Here is a 20,000-nt window from a genome sequence, read left to right as displayed (position 1 = left end):
TGACTATAACTTGACCCCCAACACAGAGGACAGGTACCGCAGAATTGACCAGGAGTATGCACGGGTGATGCAGACAGGAGGGGCGCAGAAAGTAAGCTTATTGTTATGTTTAGTGAGTTGGAGGAAAATGCCTTGATTTTTGCTTGGAACGCTGTTAGCTAGATTGTTTTGAGCTCGACAGCTGAGCTGAAAGCTAAAATGAGCTTTTCTGATCACACTTTGTGCAGCATTCATTAGTCTGTCTGTCCATCTAATAATCTGTAAACTTTTCACATTTAAGACTTCTCAAGAACTAGTAAAAGTTGTAAATCTGGTACACATGTACTATAAACTTTTAGCAGTCTAGAATTTACCTATTTCATACTTTCTGATTATAGCAAGTATTATACCAACAGCCCATGCCAGTGTCTGTCCCCGTGCAGGGAGGATCCTTTCCTCAGACCAGTCAGCAGCAGGGGTCAGGGGGATCAGTGGTTCTCCTTCAGCCCCCTGTTGCCCATACTTCCATCCAACAAACAACAGGTAACAGTCATAGGGAGTATAAATAATTACCATGAGTTCAACTTTGAAAAGTTTTTTAATCATGAGATTCTTAATACAAAATTTACAGAAAGTTGATGTGTAGTTATTGTAGATTTGTAGTAGCATTCAACATTTTTGATTTGTATAATAAAAATATTTCTTCTGCTCAGCATTTGGATTCTTTTATGTAAAAATGCTTTAATAATTAAACTTTAGTCATTTGATATGTGTAGATTAGAGGGATATTATCATATGTTATATAATTATTATATAAGGAATGTTCTCAGACTGTGAATGACTATGATATATTTTTTATCTAGCTGCTAAAGCCCCACCCCCAGTGACTGCTACAAAAACCTCTCCCGCCCAACCAACCCCGGAATTGTCTCCAAACATTGCCTCAAAAGAAATGGACTTTGGATTAGGAAAAGGAAAACCCAATCTTCGAGTTGTCATTCCACCGAAAACAGATGTAAGACTACAGATTTTTACATGTTGATTGACATCAGTCTTAAATTAGTATTTTGATTAAAAGGAGTAGTTTTGATATCAACCAGCTCAAAGTGAACTTTTGTATTGTGATAAATTTTGTATATTTTATTCAAAATATTAAATGTATTAAAAGCTGGCTAATAAGAAATGCCAAAATGTAAAGGATTTGTTAGAATTGACATGTAGCTTTATATTACAGACATCAGCTGCTAAAACACAATCCACTTCCCTCGACACACCACAGGTTTCTCAGGCCACACCCAGTACACAGTTAGCTTCAGTTCTCCCTTCAGCTCTCTTACCCAGTAAGATATAAATTTGAATTGTGACACAGAGAGCAAGAGTATAAACTATGCATATCAGTATACTGTTCTACCTTTGGTCTGATACATTTGTATTAATTTCAATATATATTTTCCCAAGTAATCAGGTTTTCTGGAAAGAATATACTTTTGAAAGGGAATGGCCTTTTTTTCCTCACTTATGAACTTAAATGAATACTGTTGTATGAAATTGCAGGTGATTTACAGATAAATAGTGCTGATTTAGCAAAGCTACTGGGCTCAGCAGCCTTTGGAGGAGGTGACGCTCTACCAGGCCCTCTAACGGCAGCTGTACAGGCATCAGGAATATCACTTACACCAAGGTAGGGGAGACAAAGGGATTCATGTGTTATTTCTGGAAGTTTCTTTGATTTACTTAAGTTGTCAAGTGAATTTCTGTATGTAAAAAAAGGGGGGAGACAATAACGATGAAATACATATGCATACATATTTAATTTTTGTTCAGCACATTTAAATGTACTTTATAGTAACTATATCCTTGTACAGTAATAAATCAGCTGTAACAATTGGTCCTTTTTCTTTCTTAATGATATTTTATATACAAGATTAATAATTTTCAGTGGATTAACACCCACCACCAATATACAGAGCCTGCTGATACCATTTTCACATGCTCAAGCACTCCAGATGCAGCTAGCGGGGAAAAATGTCAAAGCAGAACCCACGTCACCACCAGACAAAGGGGGATCATCAGAGGATGATGGGCCTCCAGAAAAACAGCCACGTATGTCATCTGACCGATGACAATAACTATTTGTACAGTGTAGATAGTTTGGGAATCTTGTATAATGTAATATGCACAACATGTAATAGTTTTTTTCCCCTGCTGTGTTTATTTCTGTGTAAGTTTCAAGAGGCCTATGAACATTTTGTATTCAAAATACACATGAAGTGTGTATAAATTACACATTAACACTTGAGATTCTGTATAGTAAAGGATAAGGTATGGTAAGGCCCCCTTTAACCCTAAAAAGACCATATGAAGTGGAGTGAGTGTTGTGCAAAATCTGAGTCTGTACTGAATAACTCTACGTGTAATGAAGTAATCTTAGGAAATGTCAGACTTTCTAAATATTGATTTAATACAACAAAACAATTTAATTAAGCTATGACTCTTAGATTTGCTTATTTAATTATAAATGAAAAAAAGTTTTGACCTATTTACATGTGAAGATTTACAGATATTTAAATAAAAACATCTTGGCTTGGACTTTTTCCATGAATATTCTTTCATTCAAATTAGCTCAACCCACCTGTTTTCTTTCATTATGATAGATGAAGAGTTGTTTTCAGTGCTGAAATTAATTTTGCATATGGTGCATGGTAGTCATTTGATGAGTTGATGATATTTTTCAGAATTAACCTTTTTGCAAATCCTCTGTAATTGTGTAGAAATTTGGATAAATGTGGTATATAATTTAACATAATTTTTCATCTGGTCTATCATTTTGGTGGAGATTTGTTTATGCTCTAAAGTCTTATATTCAGCATCTTTGAAGTTGAACAACAAAAAAAATTGTTTTAAAATGCTTAAATGTTATTATAAAAAGACTTGCCTCTGAAGAGATTAAATAATGGTTATTGGGTTGTTTACAAACCCAAAAACTTGTCAAATCCATTGGTATAGTGTAGGATAATAAGTACTGTTAGTTTTGCAAAATTAAAGTTTCTTTATCTCTATAATGCGAAAGTATGTGGACAATTTTTGTCAAAACCTGTGGTACATTTTAGCATGTATTAGCTAAACAATATCCCAATCATGTATAACATTTCCAACTTCGCAAAATTTTATTTGTATCATATGTAAATACTTTGTGATGTGAAATTCATCAGCTTTAAGAAATCCAATGTATACATTGTACTAGCCTTCTAACAAGAATTGTTTTACTGGTAAATGTGATTTTATCAGGCCGAGAAATACATGTTAGTATTGGATTAAATTGAATGTTTACATGTGTGGTTTAACTGTTATACCTATTTTGATCAATTTACATTTATCACTTTTAACCATTTGTTTATCATTCATTCACATTTGATTCAGTTAAAATTAAATTATTATAACAACAGGTATTATTGTAAATGCATGGAATATTTTGTTTCATTTTATGAATTATCAGTATTTTTCTCTTTTTTTGCACTATTTCATAACTTGCACCAAAATATTCCAAGCAGATAATTTCATTCACTTGGCACTAAAAGCATAGTGTATATTGTCTTGTTTTCACGGCAGTTATTTTCACATTTTACATAAATTAATGATGAATATGATATATGATTATTCACTAAAGAGATTTGTAAAAGAACCTCAAATTCTAAATGGAGTAAAAATAGATTTTGTTTTAATAGAATATATGTAAATAATCATGATTAAATTTAAATCAACATACAGTAATTAAGTGATAGTTAAGGACTTGAAATAAAATTTCCATAAAGGTTTTTGTGTTTTAAAGGTTTTTCTAAAAGTGTTCTTAAATTTGGATTGTTTTGATAGAATTTATTTGATATTGCATGTTACAACATAAACATAGCCGTGTCTTGTAAGAGGTTTGGCATCAGTTGAAGGTGTCAGGTTTCAGATTGGTATAGCTAAATCACTTGTCATGTGTCTCTTGTATACCGGTAAAATATAACATTGACAAAATCAATTTATCCAAGACTTTCCATCAAGTATTAGGAATACATGTATATATTTTATGTCCATTTGTAAGACACTATTTGCTAGAGTTTGATAATTCATCTGTGGAAGTTTAGTCAGAATGGCAGGAGGATTAAATGCAGGTTGTGATTGCAATGTTCATGTTTATAATCCTTTCTTGACATGCAATGTTAATTTTCTGACATAATAGATATTCCTCCTCAAACTGTGCTTGATAGGGTTAAATCACCTAGAAGGTAAACTTGTTTCTTTTTACAGATAGAATTGTTTTAGATTGATGTGCCATTTTTCATGATATTCATAGAAAAGTATATCATTTTGAAATCATGGTATTTTTGTTTAGAGGATATGTATATGCAATAAAATAATCATTTTTGAAAAACATTGTAATGTTATATTTTTAATTTTGGTGCAGAATCATGGACCATGGGGCTAGAATTGGGCCATAATATGGGATTTCTGAAAAATCTTCCTCTTAAGAACTAGGCTATGAGTAATGATATTAATATGCTACTACACTTGGGTAATTCAGGTTCAATTTTGTTCAGGTCATGATGCCTAGGGTGGAGCTAAAATAGGGGAGCAAAGTTTTACATCAAGATGTATAGGAGAAAATCTTAAAAAAAAAAAATTCAAGATTGGCAATGTCATAAATAGTCATATTACTAAGCAAGAATCCTCCTTTAGTACAGATTGAAGTTCAAATCATGGCTCAGTGGTGTTGAGTAGGGCCACAATTGTGTGGAGTCAAGAGTTCTGAAGAACAGCAAGATCTAGTTTACTCAGGTGAGTGTTGTGGCCCATTAGCCTCTTGTTTGAAATCAAATTTACTTTTCTCAGAAACCAATTCTCTTAAACCATTTTTTAAAATATTAACAGATTAGTATACTAGAATTGTAGTCTTCAGATTTTTTTATTATATTCCTACTGTCAGGTGTTAACGCTCTGCAAACTTGGCACAAATACTAGAACAGTTAAGATTGTGACAAACATGCTGGCAAAATACACAATAAAGGAAGCCTTGTCTACTGTCTCAGCCACGTAGCACCACTGTTGTTTCCTGACCGAACAATCCGAACTGACTTTGGATATGGGCTTTGGAGTCGACCTGTTATTCACATTGTTCTGGGAAGTGGACAGGGTTTTGTTTGGCGTGTTTTCGCTTTGTATAGCTCTCCGGTATGACTGTCTGTTTTTGAGAGTTCGTCTATAGGATAAAGCACTGGCTACGACCCCATTGTGGGACATGTCCTTATTATCAATGTTAGGTGAAAGGTGGATAGATAACGCATCTTCTTCATCCATATCCTCTTCAAATTCATGAAGTAAGTAATCTAAGGAAGCCCATGATGCTGTTGAATCAATAGTCTCAACTGGCTCCTCGTCATCATCACAGAGGTTGTATCTATGGAAACGAGACTCCGGTGGTGTACAGGTAATTTTCCCCAGAATCTGCTTGCAGACCCATAACATTATGGGTGGTACTTTGGGGACTGGTTTGAGTGTTGATCGTCTCTTTATACTCATTACCAGCGTTGCCATTATCAAGGATATACAGTTGAGGGTCATTACCAGAAAGAGGAAGACACCTATAGGAAAACGGATAAGTTATTATTGATACAACTTAGATGATAATGAATATGATTTGCTAACTTCATTTGTCTTAACTAAGCATGGCACTCGGTGATCGTAAAGTGTCTGGTATATACCTAGTACTAGTGAATTATAAATATGTGTCTGGTATGTACCCACTAACCTGCTCTGAGCAAGACGAACTACCCAGGACACCTACCCAGGACACCCAGGTTGCATGTTCTAAGTACTAAGTGGTATACAATCCAGAAATTTGTATTAACTTCAGTCAAAGAAAAATTGTCTCTGATATAATTGTGTCTGGAAAGAACCTCAAACAATATTTGTTTTGAAATTGTGTCTGGTGCGTACTTAAGGTGGAATATCCCTCTTATAAGCGAGATATTTGTGTTTGTTGCGGACCCAGAACTGATGTTTAATTGTGTCTGGTACCTACCTAGAATTCGTGTTGTATTTGTGTCTGGTACCTACCTAGAACTGGTGTTGTATTTGTGTCTGGTACCTACTTAGAACTCCTGTTGTATTTGTGTCTGGTACCAACCTAGAACTGGTGTTGTATTTGTATCTGGTACCTACCTTGAACTGGTTATGTATTTGTGTCTGGTACCTACCTAGAACTGGTGTTGTATTTGTGTCTGGTACCTACCTAGAACTGGTGTTGTATTTGTGTCTGGTACTTACCTAGAACTGGAGTTGTATTTGTGTCTGGTACCTGCCTAGAACTGATGTTGTATTTGTGTCTGGTACCTACCTAGAACTGGTTTTGTATTTGTGTCTGGTACCTACTTAGAACTGGTGTTGTATTTGTGTCTGGTACCTACCTAGAACTGGCATTGTATTTGTGTCTGGTACCTACCTAGAACTGGTGTTGTATTTGTGTCTGGTACCTACTCAGAACTGATGTTGTACTTGTGTCTGGTACCTACCTAGAACTGGTTTTGTATTTGTGTCTGGTACCTGCCTAGAACTGGTGTTGTATTTGTGTCTGGTACCTACTCAGAACTGATGTTGTACTTGTGTCTGGTACCTACCTAGATCTGGTATTGTATTTGTGTCTAGTACCTACCTAGAACTGGTGTTGTATTTGTGTCTGGTACCTACCTAGAACTGGTGTTGTATTTGTGTCTGGTACCTACCTAGAACTGGAGTTGTATTTGTGACTGGTACCTATCTAGAACTGGTGTTGTATTTGTGTCTGGTACCTACTCAGAACTGATGTTGTACTTGTGTCTGGTACCTACCTAGATCTGGTATTGTATTTGTGTCTAGTACCTACCTAGAACTGGTGTTGTATTTGTGTCTGGTACCTACCTAGAACTGGTGTTGTATTTGTGTCTGGTACCTACCTAGAACTGGAGTTGTATTTGTGACTGGTACCTATCTAGAACTGGTGTTGTATTTGTGTCTGGTACCTGCCTAGAACTGGAGTTGTATTTGTGACTGGTACTTACTTAGAACTGGTGTAGTATTTGTTTCTGGTACCTACCTAGAACTGGTGTTGTATTTGTGTCTGGTACCTATCTAGAACTGGTGTTGTATTTGTGTCTGGTACTTACCTAGAACTGGTGTTGTATTTGTGCCTGGTACCTATCTAGAACTGGTGTTGTATTTGTGTCTGGTACTTACCTAGAACTGGAGTTGTATTTGTGTCTGGTACTTGCCTAGAACTGGTGTTGTATTTGTGTCTGGTACTTACCTAGAACTGGTGTTGTATTTGTGTCTGGTACCTATCTAGAACTGGTGTTGTATTTGTGTCTGGTACCTATCTAGAACTGGTGTTGTATTTGTGTCTGGTGCCTACCTAGAACTGGTGTTGTATTTGTATCTGGTACCTACCTAGAACTGGTGTTGTATTTGTGTCTGGTACCTATCTAGAACTGGTGTTGTATTTGTGTCTGGTACTTACCTAGAACTGGTGATGTATTTGTGTCTGGTACTTACCTAGAACTGGTGTTGTATTTGTGTCTGGTACCTATCTAGAACTGGTGTTGTATTTGTGTCTGGTACCTATCTAGAACTGGTGTTGTATTTGTGTCTGGTACCTACCTAGAACTGGTGTTGTATTTGTATCTGGTTCCTATCTAGAACTGGTGTATTTGTGTCTGGTACCTACCTAGAACTGGTGTTGTATTTGTGTCTGGTACCTACCTAGAACTGGTGTTGTATTTGTGTCTGGTACCTATCTAGAACTGGTGTTGTATTTGTGTCTGGTACCTACCTAGAACTGGTGTTGTATTTGTATCTGGTACGTTCTCGGCAATTAGAAGTTGTAGGACATAAAGAGTGAGGAATACAGTCAAACCTATGGCTATCTTCTCTCCATGGTGACACGGCAGCCAGAAAGATGCCAAGGTCAAAATACAAAGCATGATTGTTGGGGCTATTACAATATAGTCATAATAAATGGATTTCCGTTTGATGGTCATTTGAAAATGGATGATTGGGTGAGAGCCTGTTCCCGGGCAACATGTCTCGTCTACCTTTTAAAAATAAAAATAGTAAAATTTTGTATTTTATCATGAAAAAAAATCTCAAAAATATGTAAATGAATGGTAGCAAGTGTCATGTGAAGCACATGTCATGCGAAAATATTTGACCATATTGAAGAGTTAAGTAGGCATTAAATGGTTATCTTATACAAAAGTAATTACACAGGGTTTGCAAACAGATTATTCTGTCTGTTGATGATGCACGAAATTGCCAAATATCATGAACCTAAGCTTTATTTCACTCATCAAAATAAGTGGGTCGTCTCTGAGGTCAAGGTCATATGTGGGATATAGTGGTTCAAAGCACATCATGATCACCCTTAGACCAAATATTACTTTGACGGGATTCCTTTCTAGACTCCCCCCCCCTCCTAATTTTACCCTGAAGCTTATGTACAGGTAAAGCTTGACTGGATACAAAGCAGTTGATGTTTAACAAGTACATATGATGTTGCTTAGCATAGCAATTAAAGAATGTTAAATACGGTTTATCACAACTGAGGCTTTAGTCGTTTTTTTTCAATGCGTAAACAATTCTGTTAACAGACAGTTTAAAGTTAAAAATCTTCACTTGTCACATTCTTGAAATAGCTGAGATAGAATGAAAAACCAGTGATTCATTGCTAAAAGATACCATATCTTTGAAGCTGTCAGAGAGCTTGTATCAAGTATATAGCATGAAGGACCCAGTATCAAGATGATTATAAAATGAGGTGAAGATATGATATGTTATTACCATAGTTCTGTATAAATTCACACCCAGGAGATCAAATTCATTATTCAGTATGTATTGCTGCAGGTTCGGTTTTTTGGACAGAAGTTGCAAGTCGACTTTAGTGACGTCATAAATCCAAGACCCAAAATGGATTTCACACGTCTGCTGGTCGTATGGAAAATACGTCACATCTACGGGACAGGAACTCTTTATCATCAAGGGAACTGTCCATGTGACCATACCAGAATTCTCTATAAGAAGTTTGCTTCCGGTTACGTTCACAAACCCCTCTGCGTGTCCACCAGCCCTTGTAGAGTACCCAAAAATATACTAATAAATGGACATTATCACTTAAAGCGAAACAATCTATTATGCGGAAAGATCGACTTACGTATTGAAGATAAACACGTCCGGTAACCATAGTTCAGTGGATGACACAATCAGTCGTGTTGTGTTTTCATATTTCTCCGGCTCCCATGTCAAAGATTCATCATGCCAAATCTGTGACATGTTAGAATTTTTGGGACCATTAAAGAAATAGTATAAAATGGTCGTTTCTAGTACTAGTATCATATGTGGGGATATATTATAAATACATTACCGTAAATAATGTAAGAGGCAAATTTTGAAGAACGATTAAGTGGTAAATTTTACTTCTTGTATAAAAAAGGAAACATAATTTATGAATATATATTAAAATTCGTATATTTATTTATTTATTATATACATGTAGTTATTTATTTATTTTTGTTTAGTTTAACTTTGTATATTTGTTTTTCCCCCCATTTTTACAAAGTAAAAGGACTGGTACTTACTTCTTTTACCCACACAGACGTGGTTATGATCTGTTTCTTTTCATCCTAAAAACAAAAATAAATGTTCATCTCTTTAAAGTTGATGCAATGAAAATGATTTATTGGTATTTAATGAAACATTTTTTTTAAGGAATCAGCAAAGCAGACCACCAAAAAGCATGAGTTATAACAAAAAAAGACAACACAGCACACATATAGCCAGTTATAGCAATTAAGAAGTTCTTTCGAGTACTCTTCGACTTCAGTGAGCAAAAGTGGGAAACAGTAGCTTGAACAATCTGCCATATGGTTGGGTAATATGCCTACTGCTGGAGAACTTACCAAGTCAAGGATCTGATTGAGTGATATGCCGACAGCTGGAGAACTTACCAAGTCTAGGATTTGATTGAGTGATATGCCGACTGTTGGAAAATTTACCAAGTTTAGAATGTGATTGAGTGATATACCGACTGCTGGAGAACTTACCAAGTTTAGAATCTGACTGAGTGATAAGCCGACTGTTGGAGAACTGGCCAAGTTTAGGATCTGTTTGAGTTATATGTCGACTGCTGGAGAACTTACCAAGTCTAGGATCTGATTGAGTGATAGCCGACTGCTGGAGAACTTACCAAGTCAAGGATCTGATTGAGTGATGTGCCGACTGTTTTGAACTTACCAATGTAAGATCTGATTGAGTGATATACCGACCGCTGGAGAACTGACCAAGTCTAGGATCTGCTTGAGTGATATGCCGACTGCTGGAGAACTTAAACGGTCTAGGATCTGATCGAATGATATGTCGACTGCTGGAGAACCTACCAAGTCTAAGATCTGGTCGAGTGATATGCCGACTGTTGGAGAATTTATCATTCTAAGATCTGATTGAGTGATGTGCCGACTGCCGGAGAACTTACCAAGTCTAGGATCTGATTGAGCGATATACCGAAGTTTACGGTGACAACATCGCTATAGTTTTGGACAGGCCTCGTCATCGAGTTGTATTCCTGAAATAATTCCCGCAGCAGACGCTTTTCCGGGAAGCCAACACTTTCCCCTGGATAATATATTTATTTGTTATACCTTTAAAAATTTGTTCTCATATAAATCAATACTAAAAAAAGTCTAAAATTTCCAATGTTTTCCTGAGCGGGCATAAAAAAAACTACCGAGTGAGATATTGGACCTGTCCATGAGATATTGGACCGCTTACGTCACGTAATGGGCGGGGTCAGCTAAATTTCATCTGCATTCGTTGACGTTCGACATAAATGTATGTCACAAAATAATAAAATAAATAAATAAAAGGTATAACAAAACAATTATGGACTGCGTTCTCGGGCAAAATGAGTTTTGTCGACCCCTCGAACCAAACTGTTTGGTTCTTGGGTCCGACAAAATGCATGTTGCCCTCGAACCCAGTCAATAAATGTATAATATTTCTAATCATCAATTTTTTGTAAGGAAATGCTTTGCAGCAGTTCTGTTGAATTTCGCCTTTTAAAATAATCATACTTATTTCATTTAATTTTGTGATTATTTTTTACTTTAGAAATTGAGATGGTACGGCTTTGTTTCATTTCGCATTTCGTGTTAAACTGTTATAATACAAATTTCATAATTTTTTCTAGAAACTGGCAAGAAACGGTTTTGTTGAATTCCGTCTTTCATGTTACAAAGTTATTAGCTTATTTGACAACTTTCACCCAATTTTTTTCTTATAGAAAGGTATCGAACGGTTCTGATAAATTGCGCATTTCAAGTTAATTAGACAAATTTCATTATAATTTTATCTGATAGCATATGTACTGTAGACTTTTTTTTCGTTTTAGATCAGAGAATTATATTTAACTTTTTGCACAGGAGAATAAATGTAACTGGAACTCTCGATTCATTTTGACAGTGTTATCTCTTTACAAGTCTTCTGGAAGTCAGCGGAGATAATTTTCAGAAGAAATAAGAAATATGTTAATCGTTGAAGATCTCGTCCATGCTTAACAAATATTGAAAGGGGTTCTGAACCCTCTCTCAATAGTATCGAACTTTTCTGTACTTATTATAGGAATCGCCAGTCAGAAGTAATTTTGCTATTCCAATTAATTGCTGCTCGGCCGTGTAATAACTTTGGAAGGGAAAAGGGCCAGGGGTCCTCATAAGGTTATTTACATCGGTAAACAGATTGATCTGGGGAAGAAGTGAATGGAAAATAAAAATCAAATTCCCAGGTTATTGTACAGAGAGAGAAAGAAAGAGAGAGAGAGAGAGGGGAACAGTCATGATTATGTCTACCGGCTTTCTTTGTTTACCTGGCCCCAGGATCATGACTTAAGTCAAATTTCAATCGTCTGTAAAATATTTATTAATTATTGAATTAATCTCTAAATTTGCAGATAAAACACTTTTGTAATGCAATATTGAAAATTATTTTAATTTTGGTCTACTTAATGTCTACAATATTTAGTATTTTAGTACAACATAAAGATTTTGACTTAAGCTTAAGATCTTTCATGATCCTGATGTCTTAAAAATTCATTGCAGTGTAAAACTTATATAAAAAATATAAAATAAACATTGCGGTGTAAAACTTATTTAAAAAAAAAATATAAAATAAACATACTACGGAATCTTTTCAAATTGCCCGAGCAGTATATCTTGTTACAAAGCATCCATTAATCTTTAGGTAAAATATTTAAGCGAACTTTTGGTGAAATATTGGAAATTTTTAGAACTAATTGATGAAAGCTTCAAAATCTGGCAGACATAAGCCCGCTTAATAGGATTGTTAGAAGTTCGTGTTCTTCATCAGTGGCGATTCCTGCTGCGTATATGTTGTGGCACCAACATGCTGATACCATAATGCTATTATTGAAACGGGCATTTCTTTGCTTATGGAACGGAAAATCTCCTCCTCGCTTTAATATAATTTATATATTCGAAAGACAAATCTAGTTCAGATTTTAGCTGAAATAGTTATCTATTAAGCCAGAATTATTTAAAGATCATACATGACGAAATATGAGAAATTATATTACGAAAAATGATGTAAATCTTCATGGAAACTTACATCCCTGAAACAATTAAAAGTCAAGCCCCCCTCCCACCAAAATGAGCAAATATAATTTTTTTTTAAATATAAATAAATGATAATAAAATAAACAATATCAACTTAATTTAGAGAATACACAAACAAACGAAAAGCAACGCAAGCAAACAGAGTTCTTTTTTCCCCTCTGTGCGTGTTGTTTTATCTTTCGGTCAGTCAAATTAGATAATATACTCCCTGTCTTATTTCAGACAAAAAATGGGCTGATTTAATTTTTACTTACCAAGAACATCATTAATCCAGATGAATATGCACCATAAAGCCACATAATTATTCATCGCTTCAAAAATCGCTTTCTTCTTGCTATAAGGAATCTGGAATGATAGCCCAATCGAACTGATGAAGGCGATGCTTACTGGCAGGCGATCGCAAATTTCTTTAAAGAATCCCGTAAAATGTCGGCAGAAATCACATGGAACGGACGAAGACCTTGTAATGTCCGTATGTTTCCATACTTTTTAATAACTATCAATTATCCATTTTTTAGCTTGGATTTTATTCATGAAAATCTCATCTAGATTATTTTGGCAATCTCTCTTTCTCTCTCTCCAGGTTTACTGGTGTTCTTAAAATTTTACTGGCGTTCTTAAAAACTTAGTATTTTGCATCATCACTATTTTTCCTGATAAATCAACATAATGGACATTGATTGCACTTTACATTTAAAATCAAAATTGCAATTCTGCATAAAGAATGCAAGAAAAATTAATATGATTTTTATTAAAAAAAAAAAAAAAAAAAAAAAAAGTCCACACCTCCAACCCCAACCCCTAATGGAAATCTAGCGTTTCCTGAAATCAAATTTTTTGCTGACTATGACAGACCTAGATATTTGAAAGAGAGGGCCGATATAAAAACATTTTCCGTGTATTAATTACTTCTTACATAGGAGTGGCTTTTTATATGTCTTTGAATTTATTCAGTGACAGAAGCTGGTTCTAAAAGGAACATGGGTTAACCCTGGAAGAGACAGACAAGAGTTTGCTGAGAATTAAAAGAATCCATTGAATGTTTGACGTTCCATCAAAATCATTAAAAATTAAATTGAGTAAACGATATTTGATTCGTGAACTTTGGTAATGATTAGTTCCTTTTCAGTATATCACTGTAATATGTTGCGTATGATAAAAAGTCTATTTTCATGATTTTTTTCCCCACCTATTCCAGGGTAGCTCTGACTATCGTTTAAAAAAAAATAATGGCTTGGATTTAATATATACGAGTATGTACAACACCCAAAGTATGTTAACTTACAATATTAAACTGAAAATATTCTTTTGATGTTACAGCATATATGTAATCAGTAAAGTAACTCTTCTTTTCAAAGATATTTAAAAAAACATGTATTTGCGGATCTATTGCGGAGTTGGAAGTGAGGAGGGGGATCATCTTCGCTAGCCAAGGGTGACGATCCGCTCCTGAGGAGAGGAGCGGATCGTCACCCTTGGCTAGCGAAGATGGAGTGGGACTGGAGTGCTGCCCCTTCCTCCTCCAAGATATTCAGTGCTATTGAATAAACACTGATAATTTAACCACCTTTTCCCCGCAAAAGTAGATCACTGCGAAGACGTTAAGAAAAATCAACGTAAAAAAAGGGGGGGGGGGTAAAAATGGTGGTTTTAGCTCACCTGAGCTGAAAGCTCAGTTAAGGAGTTAAATGTCTTGTTAAGGAGATGGGTGAACAAGGCGTGCAGAGTGCCTATAGCTTCAGATATTTAAAAATCATATTCAATTTTTGAATTTAGTATTTAGAGTATTTGAAGTTCTCATTATTGAAATTTATAAAATTATAGTAAACAAAACTTTTCTGAGGAAAATTTTATCGGCAAAAATTATTCTGTTATTAAAATATAATGTGGTATTCGTGGGGTTCGAACTCTAGCAATAAAAATCCTGAGTATCATTTTCCTTTGAGACCAACAGGCTAACCACTACGCTACACAGCGCCTGATGTATGGTGGCATTTAAATTATGTTTGTGATATGACCCTGACTAAATGGACTTCAGTTTTCTCGGAAAGATGCGAATGTTGTGTTATAAAAGTGTATTTTTAAGGTATAGTGAGTCTTTGCTCCATCTTTTTGTTAATTAAAAAAATGTATTTTCATACCCACTCATATCGAAAAATTGGGTTACAGTAGGAGGAAATGACCCTTTTTGCTCTCTTAAGTGTGTGTATGCTATTTCATAGGCAAATCTTTGTGAGATTTTTGCAAATTGTGGAGATTTTACATAAAGTATACTTTAATTTTAGATGAAATATCAAAGAAAATTTTGTTATAACTGAGATTTAATTTTTCACCTTCATGTCTGTCGCACTAAAGGCATTTCGCTCGCCTTGTTCGCCCATCTTCTTTCCAACATACGTACAAATGTCAATGAACTATTTGCTAACCATTACGTTTTCCCTACAGAACTCTCTTCTGTATTCAAAAGCAATACATGTACTGTTTCTGTATTCATCTTCGAAAGTTTCTTACTCATTTAAATTATATCTAAACAAAATCGATGGATGGAGTTTGAGCCCATTGTGATTTTCCATATCAAGGCTGAAGTTTCACATTTATTTTTCTTCATAAGACACTATCCTGTTGAGCTACAGTGTCTGAGATATATATATATATATATGTACCTTTTCTGTCGAAACAGCTTTTCATTTAGTTGAACTTGTTTATTTCTTGGGGTCGTTTGTATGACAGCCCTAATCTGCTCATAAGAAAATAAGCTTCTATTGCTTTAATTGTAAATGAAAAAAAATTGTGACAGACCCACGAACATACAGAGTTAACGCCTTTATACCTCAAGGATATGGTTACTATGGCAACAAATGCTGAATAAATACAATAAACACACGTCTGTATTTTTAAATTTATTACAAAAAACAACAACAAAGAGCAAATAATCCAAATTATAGAGATTCGTAATCTAAACAGTCCCTTCTTCCTCTAAAAAGAATTGCTTTGTTTCTGACCTTTAAAAATATTATGCCATAAAGTGTACATTTACACAATTGAACATCTATTTGCATAATTATTAATCAATAGAAAATGTTTGGTCTTAAGGAAAATTAACATAATTTGTACATTGAAAGTACATAAATGAAAATATCATAATCTGACAATTTCTAAGCCACTACAAAATAATAAATTGAATGATTATAAACATCAACTTTTCACACAGACTGCTGATAATGCAGTAAGGATAGATTTATAATCTACATGTGATCCTGTCATTACTAACATACTTATGGAAGTTTTGTTTCAATCTTTTCCTTCAGAACTTTTATCACAAATAGTAATTGAAATCACAGGAGTCAAATGGCATTGTTTAAAATCTGTTGGCAATTTACAGGTATTCAAAATAAGTCTCTTGGCCATAAATAGAATTCAAAAATTTAAGTTTGTTGAAAAAATAAATAGGTATCATAATTTTACTCTACTCCTTATACCTACTTTCATAACTGACACTGAAATCATTAATGCCACAATTAATCATCACCCTGTAAATTAATTACCAAGCATTTAACCTTTTGCAAATAATATTCACATCTGTATGAATATCAAGCCAAAAAAGAAAAAAAACCACTGTGTACTATTGTAGCTGTTAAAACACACATGAGAGCTTTGATAGACAAAATTTACAAGCTATTTTTAAATGCCTCTTAAGCAAAGTCACAATTATCACAGGGTGAGTAGAGAATTGTTAGCTGTGCATTTAACAATCACTAAATGAGTTTCTTCCAGATGAAAAATGGAGTATATACAAATGGACAGCACTAAAACATTAATGAGCACAACCAGACTTTGGACTCTTGAGTTCATCATAGATTACAGCTGTATATTCAACCACTAAACCAATCATAACCTCAATCAAAATTCAAATCTCATCCCACTACCAAAATCAGACTCACATGCTTGAATCACTTTTCCAGCTGTAACTGTGGTTCCTTCATAATATATCCACAAAGGAAAGTATCTGCTGTTTTCTAGCTTGAAAATTAAAGATAATTGGTTTTATATTTCAATTGGCAGAATTACAAACTATTTTCTTTTTAAACAGTACAGCCTCAAAAAAGCTCTAGGTAGGTCTGTGCACTGTAAACATACAGAATATTTTATCAAAACACATTAATCCCACATAAAACTATTATCAAATCAATCAATAGATTTCTTTTTCAAAAATGACACACAGATTGAGTTCTTAAATGACACTGAAATGACACTGAAGGAGGTGGAAGTAAGTTTATCACTGTGCATGATGCTTGTTTGAAGTTGCATTTCTTAACATTGGAACTGAAAAAGTCCTAGTGCAATAACAGTTTTCTGTAGGATAACTCCAACAGCCTTCTACAGGAGCTCCTACACACGAAGTCCTGCATACTGTCCTCCTAGTGCTTCATATCGAACCTCCTTGGAGCGACAGAACAGGATGCAACTACAGATCATGCCCAGGACCTGTCAACCAATGAAAAGACATTATTATCCTTAAAAAAATAATATGAGTCAATATGATTGAGAATATGTCATGTACAGGGAGATAATTCATGATGTCTCCCTCTCCCTTTAGATGACAGTAAAATAGTGCAGGGTAACTCTGATATATAAAATATATATTATTTTATATATCTAACCAGGCTTTTTAGTTTCATGCAGTTGTAAGTGCAACATAACACCTATCCTAAGTATTGTAATTTTGATACAAAATTAACATATATTTCATTATCTGTAACGTTTATGGGTCTTAAAATGTGCTTTTAAGACAATAATTAGGAATAAACGCTGAAATGGCTTTCACAACGTCACTGTTCTCGGGTCGTAAGTAATGCATGATGCTGAAGAATGACACAAAACTCGCTTTAGTATTCAAGACGTCCATGGGCATTTTATTAAAAACTGTTGACAGAACATCAAAAGAAATATGCCAGGAATCTAAACATTGTAATTCTTTTTACCAAAATAATTCATATCTGCGCCAATATATACAAAATATATACCGCAATATGGCAAATTTAGAGGCACTGGGCATTGGAAAAAAACTTTGTAATAATACCTAGACCAACCAGATGGTCAACCTTTTTTGAAATTTTACAATTTGGTGACTTTTTACAATAACTTTCAAGTATTTGACTGAAAGGAGATCTCCAGCGCAGAAATACAAAAAATATGGGAAAATGTGATAATTTGGCATTTTTTCCAACAAATTCTCTTAGGGTCAAATAGTAAAATTCGACAACTTTTGAGATGGCCCCCTAAGAAATCAGGATGGTAAACATTTGATTTTTTTTTATCTTAAAATAATTAATATAATAGTAAAAATTCATTCAAGAAAATTTATCAAAATATCTAGGGCAGAAATAATTCCAGTGGTTCTAGAAGAAAAGAATCAAAAATGTGAAAAGTTAACAGACAGAGGAACAGAAATAAAGAAGTATGGATGTCAGACAAACTGTGATCAGAAAAGCTCTCGAAGTAAAAAAAAAAATCCTTTCACTTCCCGCTTGATTGCAATACAACTTATGAAAATGCTATCAATAGTTTTTTTGATTGTCTGAACTCCACTACTGTTTAAGGAGATGCTTATTGGGGGGAGAGGGGGGGTGTTAATCAAACTGAGTTAAATCTTACCAAAATCACAGCTAGACCAATGGCAGTGCCTGCAATGTAGGCCAAATTGGACATGAATTCATGTTCTAATTTCTCATAACACCCCTGTAAAAGAATAAAAAGTTTTAAGTGTTGGGATTTTCATTTTTTACTCAAATTATTTCTGTTAAATATTTGCTTTGAGATTCCTCTCTTTTATTTAAAAAGTAACTATATCTTGCAAATTTAACTCAGGTTCAACTATACCTTCACTCTTCTTACCAATAGACTTATTATGCTATAAGAGTTATAAATGTTATTTATTTTACCTTCTGGTAGATGTATTTTGGATTATAGATCATTTTTCGCTCTTCCTCTGTACAGTTAATGTCAGCGACACAGCAGCTTTCTGGAACAGTTTTGTTGGAAGTTGGGGCCCAGGTCTTAGCACTCAGCCAATCAGAGGCATTATTTACACCACAACACTTCAGCTGTAATTTACGTAATAATTAAAATAAACTGATCCTTGTTATACCCATTATAAAACTGTATTTTAAAATAACTTTTACAAAAATACTTTCATCTCTAAATACAAGTTTGCAGAACCTCATCTGCAAACATATAAACCTAGCTTTCATAGAATGTTCATTTGAATACTAGCAATCTATGAAATATGACACTACATGAATTTTCCTTCCAATACAGAGCCCTTATTTTCCATAAACCCAGTTTTAAATTTCTTCCTCTAAAGTTTCCCAAGTATATTACTATTTTACTGCCCAATGAATTTAATGGCCCAGTCCTTGCATCCTTTTTTAACCCCTACGCTGTTCACCAAACCAATGATGCCCCGGTTCATCAGAGTCCATCTATTTTTAAAAGATCTGGCAATCAGTAGTTGTTAGATTTTTTTAACCATCATTCATCTAATAGGTGAATTATGATACAAGACTTAACACTACCCATGCTACTGTTCCTGGAATCCTATGTTTCTGTCCACCCTTCAGGCTTTTCCCAAAATATGATCCCCCTTCAATGAATCCATACTTCTCTAATTTTATACCTCCCACTTCTTGTAGGTATATATAATATAACAGTCCCATTATTTCATCTCATCTACCCCTCAGCTGATCTCTGAACTCGTAGACTACCTACATGTACCGTTGTCACTAAGACTACCTCTGGTTTTCTCTCATTCTTTCACCCACTCTTTCCCCAGTGTATAAATACAGAACACTAAGTATCCCAGTCCCTGAGTCTTTCCCTTCTAATCTTTTGTATGTAGTTCTTCTCTTTAACTTACATTTCTCTGTAGATAATCCACCTGGTCTCTCTGGGTACTGTTTGAGTTGTAAGCATTAATTGCCTTGTGTAATCCATTCTCCACTGCATTGGTAACCTAGACATAGGTAATGTATACAGTCAGGCAAGATATTTGATTTACCGGTACTGCAGCGAAAATGAATAAATGTATCATCTAGTTAAAGCCAGTCTTTGCCACTTCTCAATATTTGTTAATTTCTTTCTTATTCACTGAGAATATTTACAAAACAAACAAGAGCTCCAAGGGTCTTAACGGTCACCTGAGTTAAAACAATCCATAGAGGATCCATAGAGTATAAATTGAAAGCTGCAAAAACGAACCCAGGTTATACAATAGATATTAATTTTTTATCCAATCAAATGATGCGTTACAACCAAAATTAACTTATA

At 34.5% G+C, this 20,000-nt stretch overlaps 3 protein-coding genes across 3 annotated transcripts in view; 1 reads left to right on the top strand and 2 right to left on the bottom strand.

The window, feature by feature from the left end:
• LOC133172812 (myocyte-specific enhancer factor 2C-like) overlaps nt 1–4,396 on the top strand; it is a 6,426-nt gene extending 2,030 nt beyond the window's left edge. Inside the window, exons 4-9 of the mRNA XM_061307686.1 lie at nt 1–91; nt 378–522; nt 843–994; nt 1,214–1,319; nt 1,534–1,660; nt 1,919–4,396. The exon at nt 1–91 is cut by the window's left edge and continues 47 nt beyond it. Of these exons, the coding sequence (XP_061163670.1) occupies nt 1–91; nt 378–522; nt 843–994; nt 1,214–1,319; nt 1,534–1,660; nt 1,919–2,102 (805 nt within the window). The 3' untranslated portion in view covers nt 2,103–4,396. The remainder of the gene's footprint in view (nt 92–377; nt 523–842; nt 995–1,213; nt 1,320–1,533; nt 1,661–1,918) is intronic.
• A 547-nt stretch (nt 4,397–4,943) lies between these two features.
• Nucleotides 4,944–12,983, bottom strand: LOC133178046 (neuronal acetylcholine receptor subunit beta-3-like). Its single transcript, XM_061312813.1, has 7 exons — nt 12,929–12,983; nt 10,520–10,659; nt 9,627–9,671; nt 9,203–9,312; nt 8,833–9,118; nt 7,826–8,087; nt 4,944–5,603 (listed from the first exon to the last, which is right to left on the bottom strand). The coding sequence occupies exons 1-7, from the start codon at nt 12,981–12,983 to the stop codon at nt 4,945–4,947; spliced, it is 1,557 nt and encodes a 518-aa protein (XP_061168797.1). The 3' UTR covers nt 4,944.
• A 2,578-nt stretch (nt 12,984–15,561) lies between these two features.
• Nucleotides 15,562–20,000, bottom strand: part of LOC133172796 (tetraspanin-36-like) — a 15,085-nt gene continuing 10,646 nt past the window's right edge. Inside the window, exons 4-7 of the mRNA XM_061307684.1 lie at nt 19,591–19,686; nt 18,617–18,778; nt 18,330–18,413; nt 15,562–17,159 (exon numbers count right to left, since the gene is read on the bottom strand). Coding sequence (XP_061163668.1) covers nt 17,064–17,159; nt 18,330–18,413; nt 18,617–18,778; nt 19,591–19,686 — 438 coding nt within the window. The 3' untranslated portion in view covers nt 15,562–17,063. The remainder of the gene's footprint in view (nt 17,160–18,329; nt 18,414–18,616; nt 18,779–19,590; nt 19,687–20,000) is intronic.

This window comes from Saccostrea echinata, unplaced genomic scaffold, assembly GCF_033153115.1.
Source record: "Saccostrea echinata isolate AGI-Se365-2 ecotype Australia unplaced genomic scaffold, CSIRO_AGI_Sech_v1 ptg000002l, whole genome shotgun sequence".
NCBI lineage: Eukaryota > Metazoa > Mollusca > Bivalvia > Ostreida > Ostreidae > Saccostrea > Saccostrea echinata.
This window is presented reverse-complemented; position numbering and strand designations above follow the sequence as displayed.